The sequence below is a fragment of the Panthera uncia genome, chromosome X, assembly GCF_023721935.1.
Source record: "Panthera uncia isolate 11264 chromosome X, Puncia_PCG_1.0, whole genome shotgun sequence".
Classification (NCBI taxonomy): Eukaryota; Metazoa; Chordata; class Mammalia; order Carnivora; family Felidae; genus Panthera; species Panthera uncia.
In genome coordinates, this window is record NC_064817.1 from 121,935,957 (window position 1) to 121,955,139 (window position 19,183).

The 19,183-nt window shown below is 35.7% G+C and overlaps 1 protein-coding gene across 3 annotated transcripts in view; it reads left to right on the forward strand.

Moving 5' to 3' along the window:
* The window catches only part of BRCC3 (BRCA1/BRCA2-containing complex subunit 3), a 61,834-nt gene that overhangs the window by 23,833 nt on the left and 18,818 nt on the right, over positions 1 to 19,183 (forward strand). For 2 of the 3 annotated variants that reach the window (XM_049644538.1, XM_049644539.1), the window contains one exon: positions 13,516 to 13,590. The exons of the other annotated variant lie outside the window; for it this stretch is intronic. In XM_049644538.1, the coding sequence (XP_049500495.1) occupies positions 13,516 to 13,590 (75 nt within the window). The remainder of the gene's footprint in view (positions 1 to 13,515; positions 13,591 to 19,183) is intronic. 3 annotated transcript variants of the gene reach the window in all.

Here is a 19,183-nt window from a genome sequence, read left to right on the forward strand (position 1 = left end):
TTGGTGGTTTTTCAAAAAGTTAAAAATAGAATTATCTTATGACCGAGTAATTGTATTCCTAGGTACATACCTAAAGGAATTAAAAGCGTACACTCAAATATATGCATCGACATGAATATTCATAGCAGCAGTATTCACAATAGCTACGAGATGGAAACAACCCAAATGTTCATCAACTGATGAATGAATAAGCTAAATACGGTACAGTTTTCCCTTGAACAGCATGTGGATTAAGGGTGCCAACTCCCCGTGCAGTAAAAAATTCATGTATAACTTTTGATTCCCCAAAACTTAACTCCTAATAGCCTACTATTGACAAGAAATCTTACTGATAACATAAAGTCAATTAACACATGTATATATATTATATACTGTATTCTTACAGTAAAGTAAGCTATGGAAAAGAAATTGTTAATAAAATCATAAGAAAGAGAAAATACATTTATAATACTGTAGTGTTTTTATAAGAAAAAAATCCTTATATAAGTGTATCAACACAGTTCAAACCCATGTTGTTTAAGGGTCAACTGTATATCCATTCAAAGGAATGGATAGATTCAATGGAATGTTACTCATCCATAGAAAAGGAATGAAGTGCTGAAACATGTTACAGCATGGAAGAATCTTGAAAACATTATGCTAAGTGAAAGAAGTGAAACACAAAAGGTTACCTATTATTTATTTATATGAAGTATTCAGAATAGCTAAATCCATAGAGACAGAAGATTGGTGGTTGGCATGTGCTGAAGGGAGGGAAGACTGGGGAGCAGGTATTTAATGAATATGGTGTTTTATTTTGGGGCGATGACATGTTTTGGAGCTAGTTAGGGGTTGTGGTCATACAAAATTGTGAATGTACTAAGTCCTGAATTGTTCACTTTAAAATGGTTAATTTTATGTTCTATGAATTTCATGTCAATTTTTTAAAATGGGCAAAGGACTTGAGTAGACATTTTTCCAAGGGAGATATATGAACGGCCAGTAAACACATAAAAAGCTGCCCAATGTCATTAGTCTTTAGGGAAATACAAATAAAAACCATAATGATTACATACTATTTCCTACCCAGTAGGTCAGCTATAACTTTTTAAACGGAAAATAACATGTCACCAGGACTGTGGAGAAAGTGGAACCCTGATGCATTGTTGTGGAAAAGTTTGGTGATTCCTCAACAATTTACATATAGAATTAACATATGACCTAGCAATCTACTCTTAGGTTTATACCAAAGAATTGAAAACAAGTGTTCAAAGAAAAAACTTGTACTTGAATACTGAATAGCAGCAGTTTTCATAATAAAAATTAGAAACAGCTCACACATCCATCAACTGATAAATGGATAGAGAAAGTGTAGTGTATCCACACAATGGGAATTTTCGGTTATAAAAAGGAATGAAGTACTGATAAGTGCTGTAATATGGATGAACCCTGAATACATGCTAAATGAAAGAAGCCTGACACAAAAAGCCACATAGTACGAAATATCTAGAATAGGCAAATCTGTAGAGACAAAAAGTAGATTAGAGAGACAAACAGAGAATATATTCATTATCCCTGCCGTAAAAAAATCACAGGCTGGGTGCATTAAACAACAGAGATGTATTTTCTTACAGTTCTGGAGGCTAGGAGTCCAAGAGATGTTGGCAGGTTTGATTTTCTCCTTGGCTTGCAGATGGCTGGCTGCCTTCTCACTGTGTCCTCACCTGACCTTTCCTCTATGTGTACACACTCTTGGTGTCATTTTGTGTGCCCAAATTTCCCCTTCTTATCAGGGCACTGGTCAGACAGGATTAGGGCCTGACTTAATGGCCATGGTTACTTTAATCACCATTTAAAGGTCTCTCTCCTAATATAGCCACATTCTGTGGTCCTGGTCATTAGGGCTTCAACATATGAGGGGGAGGGCGGGGGCACAATTTAGACCATAACAGGAAGTGACTGCTTGATAGGTATGGGCTTTCTTTTTGGGGTGATGAAAATATGGAATTAGTGGTATGGTTGCAACAACATTGTGAATGTACAAAAAGTCACTGAGTCACACATTTAAAAATGGTTAAAGTGATGAATTTTATGTTTTCTGAATTTTACCTCAATTAAAACAAAGAACAGAGCCATGTCATTGTAGTCACAGAAGTAGAGTAGAAATAATATGGTGCTGAGAAAAGTCCACTCTCTGTACTGGAAGTCTTAACCAGTGCAATAATGCAACAAATACAAGGCATAGACTGGAAAGGAATAAATAAATTAATCCCTATCTGCATAAGTCATGGTTGTTTACATAGAAAGCCCCAAGGAATCAAAGAAATTCCTAGAACTAATAGGTGAATGATGTCACAGAATACAGTGTGAATGGATAAAATCAATCATGTTTGTATATGCTAGTAATATAAAATTAGAAATAAAATTGTAATGGTACCATTTATAATATTTCCAAAAATGAAATAGTTATGTATAAATTTATCAAAACATGTATCAAATGCTTATGCTGAAAACCATAAAACATCGACGATGGAAATGAAAGAAAACCTAATTAAATGTAAATACATACCATCTTTATGGATTGGAAGACTGAACATAATAAAAATTTCATTTCTCAAATTAACCTATAGATTAAGAACAATAGTAATCAAAATTTCAGCAAGATTGTTTTTTCTTTAAAGACAAATTGACTCTAAAATTTATATGGAAAAGCAAAGGAACTTACCTAACTTAAACAATTTTGAAATGGAAGAATAAAGTTGGAGTAATTGCACTCCCCAATTTTAAGACTTGCTATGAAGCTACAATAACTGGTACTGGTTAAGGCATAAATACCTAGATCAGTGGCACAGAATGCAGTTCAGAAATAGACCCACAGAAGGATGGCCAATTGATGTTACACAAAACCAAAAAAGCTATTCAGTGGAGAAAGGATAGCATTTTCCACAAATGGCATTAGACAATTAGACTACTGTCTACAAAATAATGTCAATCTAAACCTTATATCCAACTTGATATAAAAAGGGATCATGGGTCCAAATAGAAAACATAGAAGTATGAAAGTTTTATAGGAAAAGAGAAAATCTCATGTTCGGTTTGCCAACAACTTATACATGGACCCAAAAGTATTTTCCATAAAGGAAAAATTTGATAAATGAGACTTCATCAAAGTTAAAAACCTTGCTGAGTGAAAGAAACTTTCAAGAGAATAAAAAGAGTAACTACAGAATGAGTGAAAATATTTGCAAATCACATATCTGACAATAGACTTGTGTCTAGACTGTATAAACAACTCTCAAAATTCAAGAAAAAATGCAAGGGCTTATGGATGGGGGCAGGATACGAGTATAAAGGGATACCATGAGGGAGTTTTTTAGGGTGGTTGATGAAAAATGTATGCTCATTAAAGTGGTTCCTGGAATCTATGTGTTAAAATTCTTTGTACTCCCTACACTTTTGACTATACGACAAAAGGAAAAAAAAAGTTGTAAGTCATTAGTACATTTGTGACAAATAATTTGAAAATCCAAAGGAAATGGGTGATTTCTTAGGAAAATATACCAAAGTTGATTTCAAAATAGGAAACATATTTCCTGCGATTATCAGACCTGAGACCAAAAATGGTGATTAAGGATCTATGATTTTAAAAGGCATCAGGTTTATGTGGATTTACAGCTGAATTCTGAGTAACCTTTGAAGGATTGATGGTTCCAATTCAATTTACACATCTTTCCAGACCATGCAGAAAGGTTAAACGCTCCCTAATTTTTTAAATAACTAGAATAGTTTTAACACCAAAACCTGATTAGAGGTAGCATAGAAAAAGGAAACTACTGGGTGCCTGGCTCAGTCAGTTAAGCGTCTGACTTCAGCTCAGGTCATGATCTCACAGTGTGTGGGTTCAAGCCCCACGTCGGGCTCTGTGCTGACAGCTCGGAGCTTGGAGCCTGCTTCAGATTCTGTGTCTCCCTCTCTGCCCCTCCCCCACTCATTATCTCTCTCTGTCTCTCTCTCTTACTGTCTCTCAAAAATAAACATTTAAAAACAAAAGGAAGAAAAAGGAAACTACTGACCACTATCACTTATAGGTGTAAAAATTCAGAATAAAATATTAACAAATCAAATATAACAGTGTTAATAGGGAATAATACAGAATGAGCAAGTTCAGTTTAATCCGGAAATACACGGTTCCTTCAGCTTCAGGAAATCTAAATGTAATGTACTTCATTATATCAACAGATTAGGGGAGAAAAACCATAGATACTGGGAAGACATTGACAAAAGTCAGGTTCTTCATGTGCCTCCTCTCATCTAATTTTCCCAACAACCATGTGCCCCCTTTTACTGATGAGGAAATGAGTTCAGAGACTGAGACTTGCTCAAACCTGGCATACAGGGCCATTCTAAATGTCACACATTAATTTTTTGCCAATCTGACAGCTTAACAGTAAATAGAGTGCGCATCTGAGTTGCCCATTCATATCCCTGGCTTCATTTTCTATAGAGTTGTTGCATTTTTTTCATGCTGATTTGCATGATTTCTTTATATGTTTTGGAAATTTCATCCTCTGTCAGGTGTGTTGCAAATATTTACCTCCAGACCTACTTTGTTATTTTATTTATGGCTTTTGTCTCTCTTCTTTAAAAGAGAGACATTATTATGGTTCCCCAAGACAATAAATATAGGGTTAAGTTTTTTGTTTTATCATTTTGGTTTCATCTGGAACTTAACTTAGTTAACCTCTTGTAGTAAGATTTCTAGTTGTCCTCACATGACACTGATTTGTGACCACAAAGTAACCTGGGGAACAGGCAGTGGCTGAGGGCATGTGGCCTTAAGCCAGCCAGCCTTGTTTGAGTCCTGAAGCCACCTTTAACTAGGTGTGTGACTTTGGGAAAATAATGTGAAGCTATGAGAGCTTATGGAGTGGGGATGGGAGCGTGGGAGCCACTGTGGCTTAGAAGTCCCATGTGCACAATTAGGGACCCCTCCATTCTGTCCCCGTGCCAGGGACAGGGTCCAGGAACGAACAAGAAGCGTGTGCACTTGAGCTTCGGCCATGGCTCTGACTTGTACCCTCCTAATCCAGGTGTAGGAGACCACCCCGGGCATTTTATCAGAAGCCAGGCCCACTTAGTCACACACCTGATGGTCAAGCTTTCTCAGGTTTCAAGGGGAACTGAACTAGAAACCTAATCTAAGGCCATTTCCTCACCTTGAAGGAGAAAGGATTTGGGAATCCTGTTTTCACAGTACAATTTCCAGAACAAGGAGGAGACAATACATGGCAGCAAAACCAGCAAATCTATACTATAGTAGTTCTCGTTAAATCCATAATTTTTGTTGCTTTTCTCATTGGTATGGACATATGTGTGAAAGTTGAATGGCAGACTCGAGTGGCAAACATCCCTGTTTTTTTGAACTCTAGCACAAATACTTCTGATGTTCTGTCAACTGTGGATGTTATGAATTTGTGGTAGACATCCTCTATTCCTTCATTAACTTAAGGAAATTTCTAGTTTGCTGAGAATTTTTAATCATGAATGTCTCTAGTTTAATCAAATGCCTGCTTGTCATGTCCTCAATTGATAATGAGGCTGTTTTCCCCTTTAGTTAGTAAAGGTAATGATTCACATGGAAAGCTTTTTTTTTTTCCTCAAAAGAGCAATTATGCAAAAAAGGCAAAATTACATTGAAAGCTTTTTAAACAGCAAACTGTTTTCACATTCCTGCTATAAGCCCCGCTTTACCATGATGTGTTGTTCTTTTGATACAAAGTAAATCCTGTTTGTTAATATTTGGCTTAAAATGTTACATCTATGTCCATAAATGAGAGTAGCCTAAAGTATTCTTGTCTTGGATTTCTCTTGTCTGGTTTTGGTTTCAGGATTATTTTATTAATTTATAAAATGAGTTGATTTTTTTCCCTTTTCTGGAAAGACAATATAGCATAATAAATAAGAACATGGCTCTGTGGCCACACGCTTTTGTTGGAATCCTGAGTTTCTACCATCTTGACTTCTAACACGGTAGGTTATTTTCTCCTGTTTTTGAATCGTTTGTAAATGGAATAATACAATGTGTACTCTTTTGTGCCTAGCTTTTTAATTATTATTTTAGAGAGAGAGAGTGTGCAAGCAGGGGACAGAGACAGAGGGAGAGAGAGAATCTTAAGCAGGCTCCACGTTCAATATGGAACCCAATGTAGGGCTCAATCCCATGACCCTAGGATCATGACCTGAGCTGAAATCAAGAGTTGGATGCTCAATCGACTGGGCCACCCAGGCATCCCTGTCTAGTTTCTTTCAACCGGTGTTGCTTATGAGATTCATCCATGTTGTTACATGAAGCAATGCTGTGTAAGTATTCCATTGTATAAGTATATCACAGTGTATTCATTCTGTTATTGGGAGAGAGTTGCAGTTTTTAAAAGGCTCTTACCATTTGTACTGCTATGTATTGGTATTTCTGTCGGGTGCATACTAAGGAGTGTAACATATACGTATATGTTCAGCTTTAACAAATAACACCAACAGTTTCCCAAAGTCTCACTCCCAACAACAATATTGGAGAGTTGCTTTTTCCACATCCCTGCCAATAGTTGGTACTGTGTGTCTTATTTATTTTTGCCATTCTGGTGAGTGCATAGTAGTGTTGCTTTAGTAATGGCTTTAGTTTGCATTTTGTTGATCACTAATAAAGTTGAAAACCTTTCCACACATTTTATAGCATTTATACATGGATACAGTCCTTCAGTTATATGTGGATGGATTCCTTGGGTTAAGCCCTATGTTCATAGCCACAAAATTAAAGTCAAACAATCAGAATGTTTTTATTTAGGTTCATAATGGGTATATAAAAATTTATTAGGTTGTATCAGTCAAAATTACATTTGGTTGGCAACTAAGCACAAACTGCAAAAATAGTACCTTAAGTAAAGTTAAATTCTCCATCACAGAAGTAAACAGGTAGACACTAAATGGTTGTCACTAGGGGAAACAAGCATCTTCTGTCTTGTTGTTCCATTTTACAGGGTCTCCAAATAGCCCAAGAAGAATGATAAGCTTTCAGGCTTACCATGATACTCTAAACATCAAATGGAAGGAAGTTTTTAAAAAAAAGATCCCCTTCTTTTTAAGGAATCTTCTAGGTAGTACATATAACTTTTTTGTAAATGAGGCCTTTTGTGCACTAAGAAAGAGGATATTTAGAGCAGTTGCTTTTATACAGGATGTGTTGGAGGCAAATCAAGAAGTAAAAGCTGTAGTCCCTACTGCTACATAGATTCTCACACGCACTGAGTAGTAAAGACTGCTGCAGAATTCAACCAGAAACTGTAAGGAATAAACATTGTGATAGGAAATATCAGGGATGTAGGAATTCATGAAAGGAAAAAGACAACCTAGACAGAAATGGAGAAAATATAACCCAGGAGCAGAATAAACATTCAATGAATGAATGACTACATAATTGAAAGAATAAATGAACATTCTATTCATCCCTTTTTTCAGTTGAGAACAGCTTAAAGTTACACAATACTGTGAGGGAGTTACTTTAACGTTTAATTGCTTATAATGATGGGTTTCACTTTGGGGGCTTAGTTCAAACACACACACACACACACGTAATCAGTTGTATACTTTGCATTAATAAACATCCTTTTTGAGTGGCACCAGGGTGGCTCAGTCAGTTAAGCATCCAACTTCGGCTCAGGTCATGATCTCACAGTTCGTGAGTTCTAGCCCCATGTAGGGCTCTGTGCTGATAGCTCAGAGCCTGGTGCCTGCTTCGGATTCTGTCTGTCCCCCCCCCCACCTCCAAAACTAAATATTAAAAAAAGAATTCCTCTTTAAAAGAGACAAAACACATCCTCTTTGAAATCTGTACTCCTATCTTTCTCAAAAGGAATAAAAGTGGGATGTCCCCAGTTATCTTAAGGATGTTATAAGCCATTAATTAATGGCTTATAAATGTCCCAGTTACACCAGATCCTCCCTCCCCTAAATGCAACATGCCTGAAGCCTATAGGTATTGCATATCTAGAGATAAAGCCAACCTCCCACCATACAGAAACATGATAATGAAAAAATAACCTTAAAAACAATACCCATTCATCTTTGTAATATATCCATGAGGGAAGCTACTGCAAGAAAAGAATACTACAGGTGAATATCCCTAATGAACAGGGATACAAAAATATTTTTTAAAGCTTATTTTTATCTGTTTTGAGAAAGGGATAGCAAGTGGGGGAGGGACAGAGACAGAGGGAGACAGAATCCCAAGCAGGCTCCACACTGCCAGTGCAGACCCTGATGCAAGGTTCAAGCTCACGAACTGTAAGATCATGACCTGAGCCGAAACCACAAGTCAGACACTTAATGGACTGAGCTATCTAGGTGCCCTGGGATGCAAAATTCTTTAATAAAATACCATCAAACTGAATTCAACAGCACATTAAAAGGGTTATACACCATTAACAAGTGTACAAGTGTGATTTATCCCTGGGATATAAGGATGTTTCAACATATGAAAATAAATCAATTTGATACACCATATTAACAGAATGAAAGATTAAAACCACATGACCACCTCAATTGATGGTGAAAAAGCATTAAAAATCACCAAAATAGGTAGAGAAGGAACTTAATACAATAAAGGCCATGCATGAAAAGCCCACAGCTGATATTATAATCAATGGGGGGAAAATTGAAAGCTTTCCCTCTAAGATTCAGTGCAAAGGCAAAGATGTCCACTCTTGCCACTTCTATTCAACATAGTACTGGATGTGTTGGAGCAATCATATAAGACAAAGAAAAGGCATCCAAGTCAGGAGTAAAATTTATCTTGGATTACCGATGACATGATCACATATGTCAAAAATGCTAAAGACTCAACAACAACAACAAAAACTGATTAGGAATAATAAATTCCATAAAGTTGCAGAATACAAAACCAATATATAAAAATCAGTTGAATTTCTAAACACAAACCACAAACTATCCAAAAATGGAATTAAGAATACAATCCCCCCCCCAAAAAAAAGAATACAATCCCATTCATGATACCAACAAAAAGAATAAAATACTTGGGGATAAGCTTAACCAAAGTCAATTTCAGTACACTGAAAATTATAAAAACATTAATGAAGGAAATTAAAGACACAGGTAAATGGAAAGACATGCCATGTTCATGGATTGGAGGAACTAATATTGTTAAATGTCCATACTACTGAAAGTGATCTAAAGAGTCAGTGCATTCTCTATTAAAATCCTAATGGGATTTTTTACAGAAATAGAAAAAACAGTCCTAAAATCATATGGAATCACAAAAGACCCCAAATAGCTAAAGCAATCCTGAACAAGAATGAAGGTGGAGGCATCACACTTAGTGATCTGTAAATACATTACAAAGTTACTGTAATCAAAAAGTATGATACTGATATAAAAATTGACTTCTAGACCAATGGAACAGAATAGAAGGCCCAGAAATAAATCCACACATCTATGGTTGGCTGATCTTCAACAAGCATGCCAAGAATACACAATAAAATGAATAAATGATTTTGAAAAACTGGATATCCACATGTAGAAAAATGAAATTGGACCCTTTATTCATACCATATAGAAAAATTAGCTCAAAATGGATTAAAGACTTAAACATAAGACCTAGATACATAAAACTAACTACTAGGATAAAATTTAGGAAAAAAGATTTTTGAGTTAGAACTTGGTAATGATTTTTTTGGATATGGCAACAAAAGCAAAAATAGACAACTGGGATTTCATCAAACTGGAAGTTTCTGCCCAGTAAAGGAAACAGTCGACAGAGTGAAATGGCAGCCTGAAATGGGAGATTAGGGGTTAATATCTAAAACATATAAGGAACTTGATAACAACAACTCAACCCAATTAAACATGCAAAGGACTTGACATTTCTCAAAAGAAGGCCTACAAATGGCCAACAGGAATTTGAAAAGGTGCTCAATGTCACTAATTATCAAGGATATATATATATATATATATATATATATATATACTAATTATCAAGAATGTATGCACACACACACACACACACATATACATTGACTATGATTGAGCATTAATGTAGAAGGAAAATCTTAACATTTTCAACAACATGAATGAACCTGGAGGACATTATGCTAAGGGAAATAAGCCAGACACAGGAAGATAGATACTGAATTATCTCACTTATATATGGAACTAAAATAGTCAAAGTCCTAGCAGCAGAGAGTACAGAGTAGAATGGTGGTGGCCAGGGCTAAGAGGTGGGGGAAATGGGGAGATGTTGGTAAAAGGGTACAAAGTTTCAGTTATGCAAGATAAATTCTGGAGAGCTAATGTACAGCAATGTGACTATAGTTAACAATATTATATACGTGAAATTTGGTAAGAGAGTAACTCTTGTGTTCTCATCTCACTCACAATTGAACCTCTTTTTAAAATTATTTATTTAATGTATTTAATATATTTCTTTCACGATGATACCTCAATAAAACTGTTCATTGAAGTACAAAGCACTGCTTTCCTCTGAACTTCTGAATGACTTAATTTGAAACATTTTAAGTATTAAGAACAAACTTATTTTTGTAGGATGGTGAAAATTAGTGGTCTAAAAAAATTGTCGGAGGGAAAACTTTTTAGCTGGAAATTATCCTCCATGTTAGTTCCAGCAGTTTCAGAATGTGTTTGCCATTGTGTTCTCAGTAAACGGTGCTTCTCCTGTAAAGGAGAAGTGCTACTATAACGGGAAAAAAGAGAAGAATTGAATTCTCAGTCACTGGAGCCTAAAGTGCTTTGAAAGATCACTGAGTGTCTTTCTTAAATTTGAGTCTGTGGAAGTAAAGTGACTTATCCAAGACCATGCAGCTGGGCAAGTGCAGGGCCAAAGCTTACCCTTGTGTCTCCTGAGAATGTCAAGGCCCAAATCTATCTAAATTAAGAAGGCACTGATGAGGTCATCAAAATCATCAATAGAAGCACTGCTTCTGCACTAATAGAAACAGGTTTTTTAATGTTTATTTACTTATTTTGAGAGAAAGTGAGCGAGAGTAGGGGAGAAGCAGACACAGAGGGAGAGAGAGAATCCCGAGCAGGCTCCATGCTGTCAGCAGATGAGGGGCTTAGTCTCACAAACTGAGAGATCATGACCTGAGCAGAAATCAAGAGTCAGGCGCTTAACCAACTGAGCCCCCCAGGCGCCCCTAGAAATAAAGTTTGATTGGGCTAGAAGCAGATGATCCTTCTCTTCCTTTGTTTGAATTCCTGAGCCTTATCCTTGTCTTATCTTACTTTCCTTTAAAATTTTTGCTTCTGACTTTATTGGGTTACAAATGATCTAGAACATACATATAAATCAAGTTTAGGACTAGCATGTCATCACACATAAAATAACAGAGACACCAATGAACAATGAAAATTATGGCGCCCATTGAGTGTTCTGGGGGTTTTTAACCACCTTAATATTTAAGACCTTATTTTACCTGCACAGTGCTATTTGTTTTCTTGCTTGTTTGTTCATTGTTCATTTTTCAAACAGCTTTTTCAAGGCATAATTGATATATACACAACTGTACATATTTAATGAATACAATTTGATGAGTTTGGACATATGTAAATAGATGTCATACCATCACTCTAATCAAGGTAATGGACACATCCAGTACCTCCAAAGTTTCCTTGTGTCCTTTGTGGGTTTTTTTTTTTTTTTTGGATTCATTTTAATTTTGTTTTTGTGGTAAGAAGAGAACATGAGATCTACCCTCTTAACAGAGTTTGAAGCGCACTGTACCTTATTGTTAACTACAGGCAAATCTTTACAACTTATTCATGTAGCATAACTGAAGCTTTATGCCCCTTGAATAACAACCCCCCCCTTATCCCTACCCCCGTCCCCTGGCAACCACTATTGTATTCTCTGCTTCTAGGAGTTTGACTGTTTTTAGAAATATGTTTAATTTTCTTTGTAGCATTTATCCCTAACACAAATTAATCATTCATTTATTTACAGTCTCTTCCCTCCATTACACTGTTATCTCCATAATTGTGGGGATCTAGTCCATGTTGTTCACTAGTGCCTAGAGCAGGGCCTGCCACATCATAGCCATTCAGTAACTCTCTCTTGACTGGTTGATTGTGTGATTTGTTTCTTTAAGTATGTCCCCTTTTCCATCGCTGACGCTGTTTACTTGTGTTTTCTCTTTTTTCTTGCTTGTGTTGCCAGAGGCTTATCTATTTTGTTGGTTTTTTCAAAGGTCCAGCTTTATGTTCTCTAGATCAATTCAGTTTCTTAGCTTTTTAAAAAACTTCCACTTTTCTCTTCATTAATTTCTTCCTTCTATTTCATGTACATTTTATTGTTGCGGTGTTGTTCTTATTATTTTTATCCTAAATTCATGAGGTGAAAAGTAGGCTCGTTTTCTATCTCCCTTGTTTTCTCATAAATACTTCTAAGGCTATACGTATTCCTCCTCACTGTGGCCTCATTCCAGAGGTTTTGATGTGTGGTAGTTACAATGGCTTTTGTTTGTTTGTTTTTTTACTTCTGATTTGTGTTTCCAGTCATTATTTTCTCTTCAACCTAAGAGTTATTTAGAAGTGCATTTAAAAATTTCCAGATTTGTCAGTTTAGGAGGTTGTTTTTTTAAATTTTTTTTTTGCTATTACTTTAATTTTTAACACATTATCGTAACTGTGGCCTGTGTGATATTGGCTTTATGGAAATTTTTTGATATTTCCTTTGTTACCTAGAAAAGAGGTTCGCAGATGACAGCCTGTAGGCCACATGGGCCTGGTGCCTATTTTGTAAATTCAGTTTTATCGGAACACAGCTGCACTCATTTGTTTACTGGTTACAACTGCACTGCTGAGTGGTTGGGATAGAGACTCTGTGGCCTATGCAGCTTAAAACATTTACTATCTGGACTTGTCATAAAAAGTTTGCTGAACTGATAACTTAAAACATGGCCAATTTTTGTGACTTTTTCATAGGGATCAAAAAATACGTATATTGTCTCTTGGGTCTCCGTCCCTTATATCCTTGTTAGAATAAGCTGGTTAAGTTATGTTGTAGTGATCCTTATATCCTTTTCTCATAGTTTGTGCTTTTGATTATACATATCTGAGACAGATGTATATAAATTTCCCATCCACTTGTATATTTTAGTCAGGGTTAGCTTTAGGTATTTTGAGGCTGTATTGTTATTGCATAAAGAGCATATAAAGGTTCATAACTATTATATGATCCTGTTGTGTTTTCCTTCATAAAATATGTAATAGCCTTCTTTGCCCATTTGTGCATTTATTAATGCATGCTTTCTAGAGAATATTATTGTTCCTGTCAGGTTTAGGTTGAACTAAATATATTAGGGAAATAATAAATAACAGTTTAAACAAGAAAGATTATTTCTTTCTTGAGTAGAAGTCTGGACATAAGTATTCCAGGGCTCTATGATGTCATCAGGGACCCAGGCTCCTACCTTCTGCTTCACCATCTTGGTATATGGTTTCCATCCTAAGGTCCCCTCATGGTCCACGAGACTTCTGGAGTTCCAGCCAGCACATCTCCATTGAGGGCCAGAAGGAAGAGGAAAGGTAGGAGGGCAAAAAGGGGCCCATCCTAGCTCAGCAAATTTCTAATAAGTGACCTCAGAAGTCCCAGAAAACAATTCCATCTCCTTCTCATTGGCAGAACTTAGTGAAGCAGTCACACCTAAGCTACCAGGGAGGCCCGTCAGGTAACTTTGCCTTGGCTAAAAATGGGCATTCTGTTACCAAGGAGGAAGGTGACACTGGACATTTTGGATTAGTCAGTCAGCAGTCTCTGCCACTGCCTGTTGCATGTTGTAGTCGTTGTTACTAGCATTTTCCTTTTATAACTTTTATTGTCAACCTTCCTCAGTTATTTTGTTTCAGGTATGTTCCTTATAAATAGAATATAGCAAGATCTTGAGTTACTTGGTTTTAAACAATGAGAGCATCTGTCTATTAATAGGTGAGTGTAATGCATTCACTTTATTATCGTGGCTGATACATGTGGCAGTGTTCCTGCAATTACATTTTTGCCTTCTGTTTGCCATGCTTTCTGTTTAATTCTTTTTATGTTTCCTACCATTTGTTACACTGAGTGAGTTTTCTGTTTTTTCTGTTTTAGAAGTTGTATTTACTGCTTTGATTCTTTTCGTTATTACTCTTAATGTTTTTTAACATTCGTTTTTTAAAATAATTTCAAATTTACGGAAAAGTTGCAAGAATAGTACAAAGGATTCCTGTGTACCCTTTACACAGATTCCTCAAATATCAACATTTTATCATATTTCATTATTATTTTTTTTCTTTATACCTATGGATGGTTTTTCCTGAACCATGTGAGAGCTAAGTTACACACATGATGGACATTTCCTAAAGAACTGGTACATTTTCTTACATAAAAAAAATAAAATAGTTTCAGGACATTAAACTTCATACAATACTATTACCTAATCCACAGAAAGTATTCAAATTTTACCAGTTTTCCTAATAACATTCCTTATAGCAGGAAAAGACCACTTTATTTTGGTCCACATGCAGCTTCACATACTGCATGTAATTATCATGACCTGGAGTCTCCTTTGATCGGAAACAATTCTTTTGCCCTCTGTGAACATAGTATTTTTGAAGACTGTAGGCCAGTTATTTTGGAAAATGTCCCTCATTTTGGGTTTGTTTACATTTTATCATAATAAGCTTCAGATTAAGCACTTTTGGCAATAACACCACAGAAGGGATGTTGTATTCTTCTCAGTGATTTGTATCAAGAGGCACATGGTGTCAATTTGTGCCATTATTGGTGGTTTCAACTTTGACCAGATGCTTAAGGTAGTGTCTATGAGGCTTTTCCACTATAAGCTTACTATTCTTCCCTTTGAAATGAATAAGTATATTGTGGGGACTTTTACCATTCATCAATGATTCTTTCCTAAATTATTTATTACTAAGGTGGTTCTCAAAAGCAATGTTCTAATTCCATCATTCCTTTTACATTTACCAGATGGCATTCTACTCTCAGGAAGGGCTTTCTCTGCCCATCTGTTTATTTAATCATTTGTTTATTAAACAATTTTTAAGGCTTATTTATTTTAGAGAGGGAGAGTATGTGCATGTGCGTGCAAGCAGGGGAGAGGCAGACAGAGGTGGACAGAAAAGTGGGCTCTGCGCTGACAGCAGAGAGCCCGATGCAGAGCTCAAACTCACAAACCATGAGATCATGACCTAAGCTGAAGTCAGGCGCTTAGCCGGCTGAGCCACCCAGGCGTCCCTCATTTATTTATTTATATTCATGTGTGTGTCTGTATTCTTTATTTTGTTCAATGGGTTCTAATCCATTATTATCATTAGCTATTTTGAGGCATACATTGTTTCAGAATCAACCAGTGGAAGCTCCTCCCGTGTTCTTTTGCCATATTCTCCTTATTCTTTGAGTACTACTTGATTTTCTGGCACAAGAAGATGTTCCACCTTCCTCTTGTTCTTTCCCGGATTCAGCTCTCGATTCAGCATTCCTCCAAGGAGCCCTGGTTCCTTTTATTTTTTAACAGCTTTATTGAGGTATAATTGACATACAATAAACTACACACATTTAAAGTATATAATTTGCCAATTTGCCAATAAATTATATTTAAAAAATAAAATGATGTAAAGATCAAAAAAGCAAAAAAGTATATAATTTAATAAGTTTTCACATGTGCACACTTGTTTATACCATCACCACAATCAAGATAATGAAAATATCCATCACCCTCAAAATGTTCTTCGGATCCCTTTGTAATTCCTCCCTCTCATCACTCCCTGTCCCTCCTCCAACCCCAGGAAACCCTGATCTGTGGTCACTATAGAGTAGTCTGCATTTTCTATGGGAAAATATACATACGTATAGAATCATAGAATATGTACTCTTTTTTGTCTGTCTCATTTCATACACCAGAATTATTTTAGGATTCATCCATGTTATAGCATGTATCAATAGTTTACACCTTTTATTACAGAAAAGTATTAAATTATATAAATAGTAGCACAATTTGTTTATCCCTTTGCTTGCTGATAGACATTTGAGTTCATTGCAGTCTCGGTTTATTACAAATAAAGCTACTTTGAACTTCTGTGTACAAGTCTTTGTGTGGATATGTGCTTTCTCTTCCCTTAGGGAGATACTTAGGAGCACACTGGCTGAATTATATGGTACATGTATATTTAACTTTCTAAGAAATTGCCAGACTATTTTCCAAAACAACCTGCTTATATTTTTGACTGGGATTATATTGAATATTGATCATTTTGGGGAGAACTGACATCTTAATAATATTGAGTGTCCCAATCTATGAACATGGCATATGTCTCCGTTTATTTTAGGTCTTTAATTTTCTCAACAATGCTTTGTAGGTTTCAGCATACAAGTTTGCATATCTTTTGTCAGATTTATCCGTACACATTTCATATTTTTATCCTATTGTAAATACTATTGTTTTAATTTCAATTTCCTATTCTTCATTGCTACTATATAAAAATACAATTGATTTTGTATATTGAGTTTATATCCTGCCTTGCTAAACTTATTTGTTAATTTTAGTACCCTATTTGAACAGTCCATTGGATTACCCACATAGATTTTCATCTGTGAATAAAGGCAGTTTTTACTCCTTCCTTTCTAATCTAGATGCATTCTGTTTATTTTTCTTACCTTACTGTACTCATTGAAACCTCTAATAAACTGCTGAATACAACTGGTGAGAGCAGTCATGGTAGCTCTGTTCCTGATCTTTGGGGAAATCATTCAGTTTTCTACTATTAAGTATGATGTTACCTGAAGGTTTTTTTTCCCTTACTGATTTGAGGAAGTTTCCTTCTATTCCTAGTTTATTGAGAGTTCTCTTTTTCTTCAGTAATAAATGTTGCATTTTATCCAATGCTTATTTGTATCTATAGTGCTTTTCTTTTTTAGTCTGTTAATATTGATGAATTACATTGACTGATTGTTTTGATTGCTAAACCAACTCACATTCCTGGGAAAAACTCCATCATTCGTGATGAATGATCCATTTTATGTACTGCTAGATTTGATTTGCTAAAATTTTGTTCACAATTTTACATACATGAGAGATATTAGTTTGTAGTTTTCTTGTAAAGTCCTTCTCTGGCTTTGGCATCAGAGAAATCCTGACTTCAGAAGGAGAGTTCAGCAGTATTGCCTCCTTTTCAATTTAATGGAAGAGTTTTTGTAGAATTGATATTCTTTCTTCCTTTTTAGTAGAGTTCACCAGTCAAACCTTCTGGGCCTGGAGTATTCATTGTGGGAAGATTTTTAACTACCAATTTGATTTATTTAATAGATATAGGGCTATTCAGATTATATAGTTCTTCTTGAATAAGCTTTGGTAATTTGTGTCTTTCAAAGGACTTATTTCATCTAAGTGGTTGAATTTATTGGTATAAAGTTGTTATGATAATATCTTTTATTGGTTATTATCTGTAAAATCATAGTAATGTCTCTCTCATTACTATATTGGTAATTTGTTTATTTTTTCTGATAAATCTGGCTAGAAGTGCAATAATTTTACTGGATATGTCAAAGAATAACCTTTGGTTTCATTGGTTTTCTCTGTTTTTCTGTGTACTGTTCCATTTATGTCAACTCTGATATGTTATTTCCTTCTTTTTGCTTACTTTTTTTTTTAAATTGAGAGAGAAAGTGCAAGTAAGCAAGGGTGGAGTAAGAGAGGGAGAGGGAGAGAATCACATGAGGGTCAGAGAGAGAGAGAGAAAGAAAAGTGAAGCTCATGTTCACCCAAAGCAGGGCTCAAACTCACCTGATGCAGGACTCGGACACACATACTGCAAGATCATGACCTGAGCTGAAGTTAGATGCTTAACCAGCTGAGTCACAGGCACCCTCTTTTCACTTACTTTGAGCTTCACTTGTTCTTTTTTCTATTTTTTTAAGGTGGATGGAAGCTGAGTTTATTTGAGATCTATTTTCTTTTTTTCTATATAAATTTGTGTAAATTTCCAAGTATTCCTTTAGTTGTATCCCACAAATCTTACTGTGTTTTCATTTTTATTCAGTTCAAAACATTTTGTATTTTTCCTTTTTGACTTCCTGATTAATCCACAGGTTATTTATTTAGTTAGTTTTCTGTTTTATTGAGATATAAACAGCAGAACATTGTATAAGTTTCAGGTATAGAGCATAATGATTTGATATATGTAAATATTGCGAAATAATTGGCACAAGTTTAGTTAACATTGGCCACCTTGCATAGTTACAAATTGTTTCTTTTGTGTGTGTGTGATGAGAACTTTTAAGATGTACTCTCTTAGTAACTTTCAAACATATAATACAGTATCGTTTTTGTTTGTTTTAGAGAACGAGAGAGAGAGAGAGAGAGAGAGAGAGAGCGAGCGCAAGTGGGGAAGAGGGGCGGAGGGAGAGAGGAGAGAGGGAAAATCCCAAGCAGACTCTAGCTGTCAGTGCAGAGCCTGATGTGGGGCTTGACCCAATGAACTGTAGGATCATGACCTGAGCCAAAATCAAGAGTCCGACGCTCAACTGACTGAGCCACCCAGGTGCCACTATGATACAGTATTGTTAACTGTAGTCATCATGTTCCACATTACATCCCCAGGACTTATTTATCTCATAATTAGATGAACTTGTCTATTAAAGAAAATGGTTTTAAAGTTAGATACTAAAGTCAAAACCAACTCTATGAGCCATAAGAGTCAAACAAAATACAAAGATTCAGGAAGGCTAAAACCAAAGGTATGTGGGAACAGTAATACGGCGGGGCTGCAGTCATAGCCAGAGCAGGACCAAGGCAAGGAGGTCCACTATTGCATGATTTCTTCTCTTTTTTTCTTTTTTTGGCATATTTTCAGTGAGATTTTTTTCCTTATTTTATTTTTTCAAGTTTTTATTTAAATTCCAGTTATGTAACATGCAGTATAATATTAGTTTCAGGTGTGCAATACAGTGATGCAACACTTCTGTACAACACCTGGTGCTCATCACCACAAGTGCACCCCGTGATCCCTGTCTCCTATTTAACCATTCCCCACCCATCTCTTCTGGTGACCATCAGTTCCTTTTCTATACTTAAGAATCTGTTTCTTGGTTTCTCTCTTTTTTTCCCTTTGCTTGTTTGTTTCTTAAATT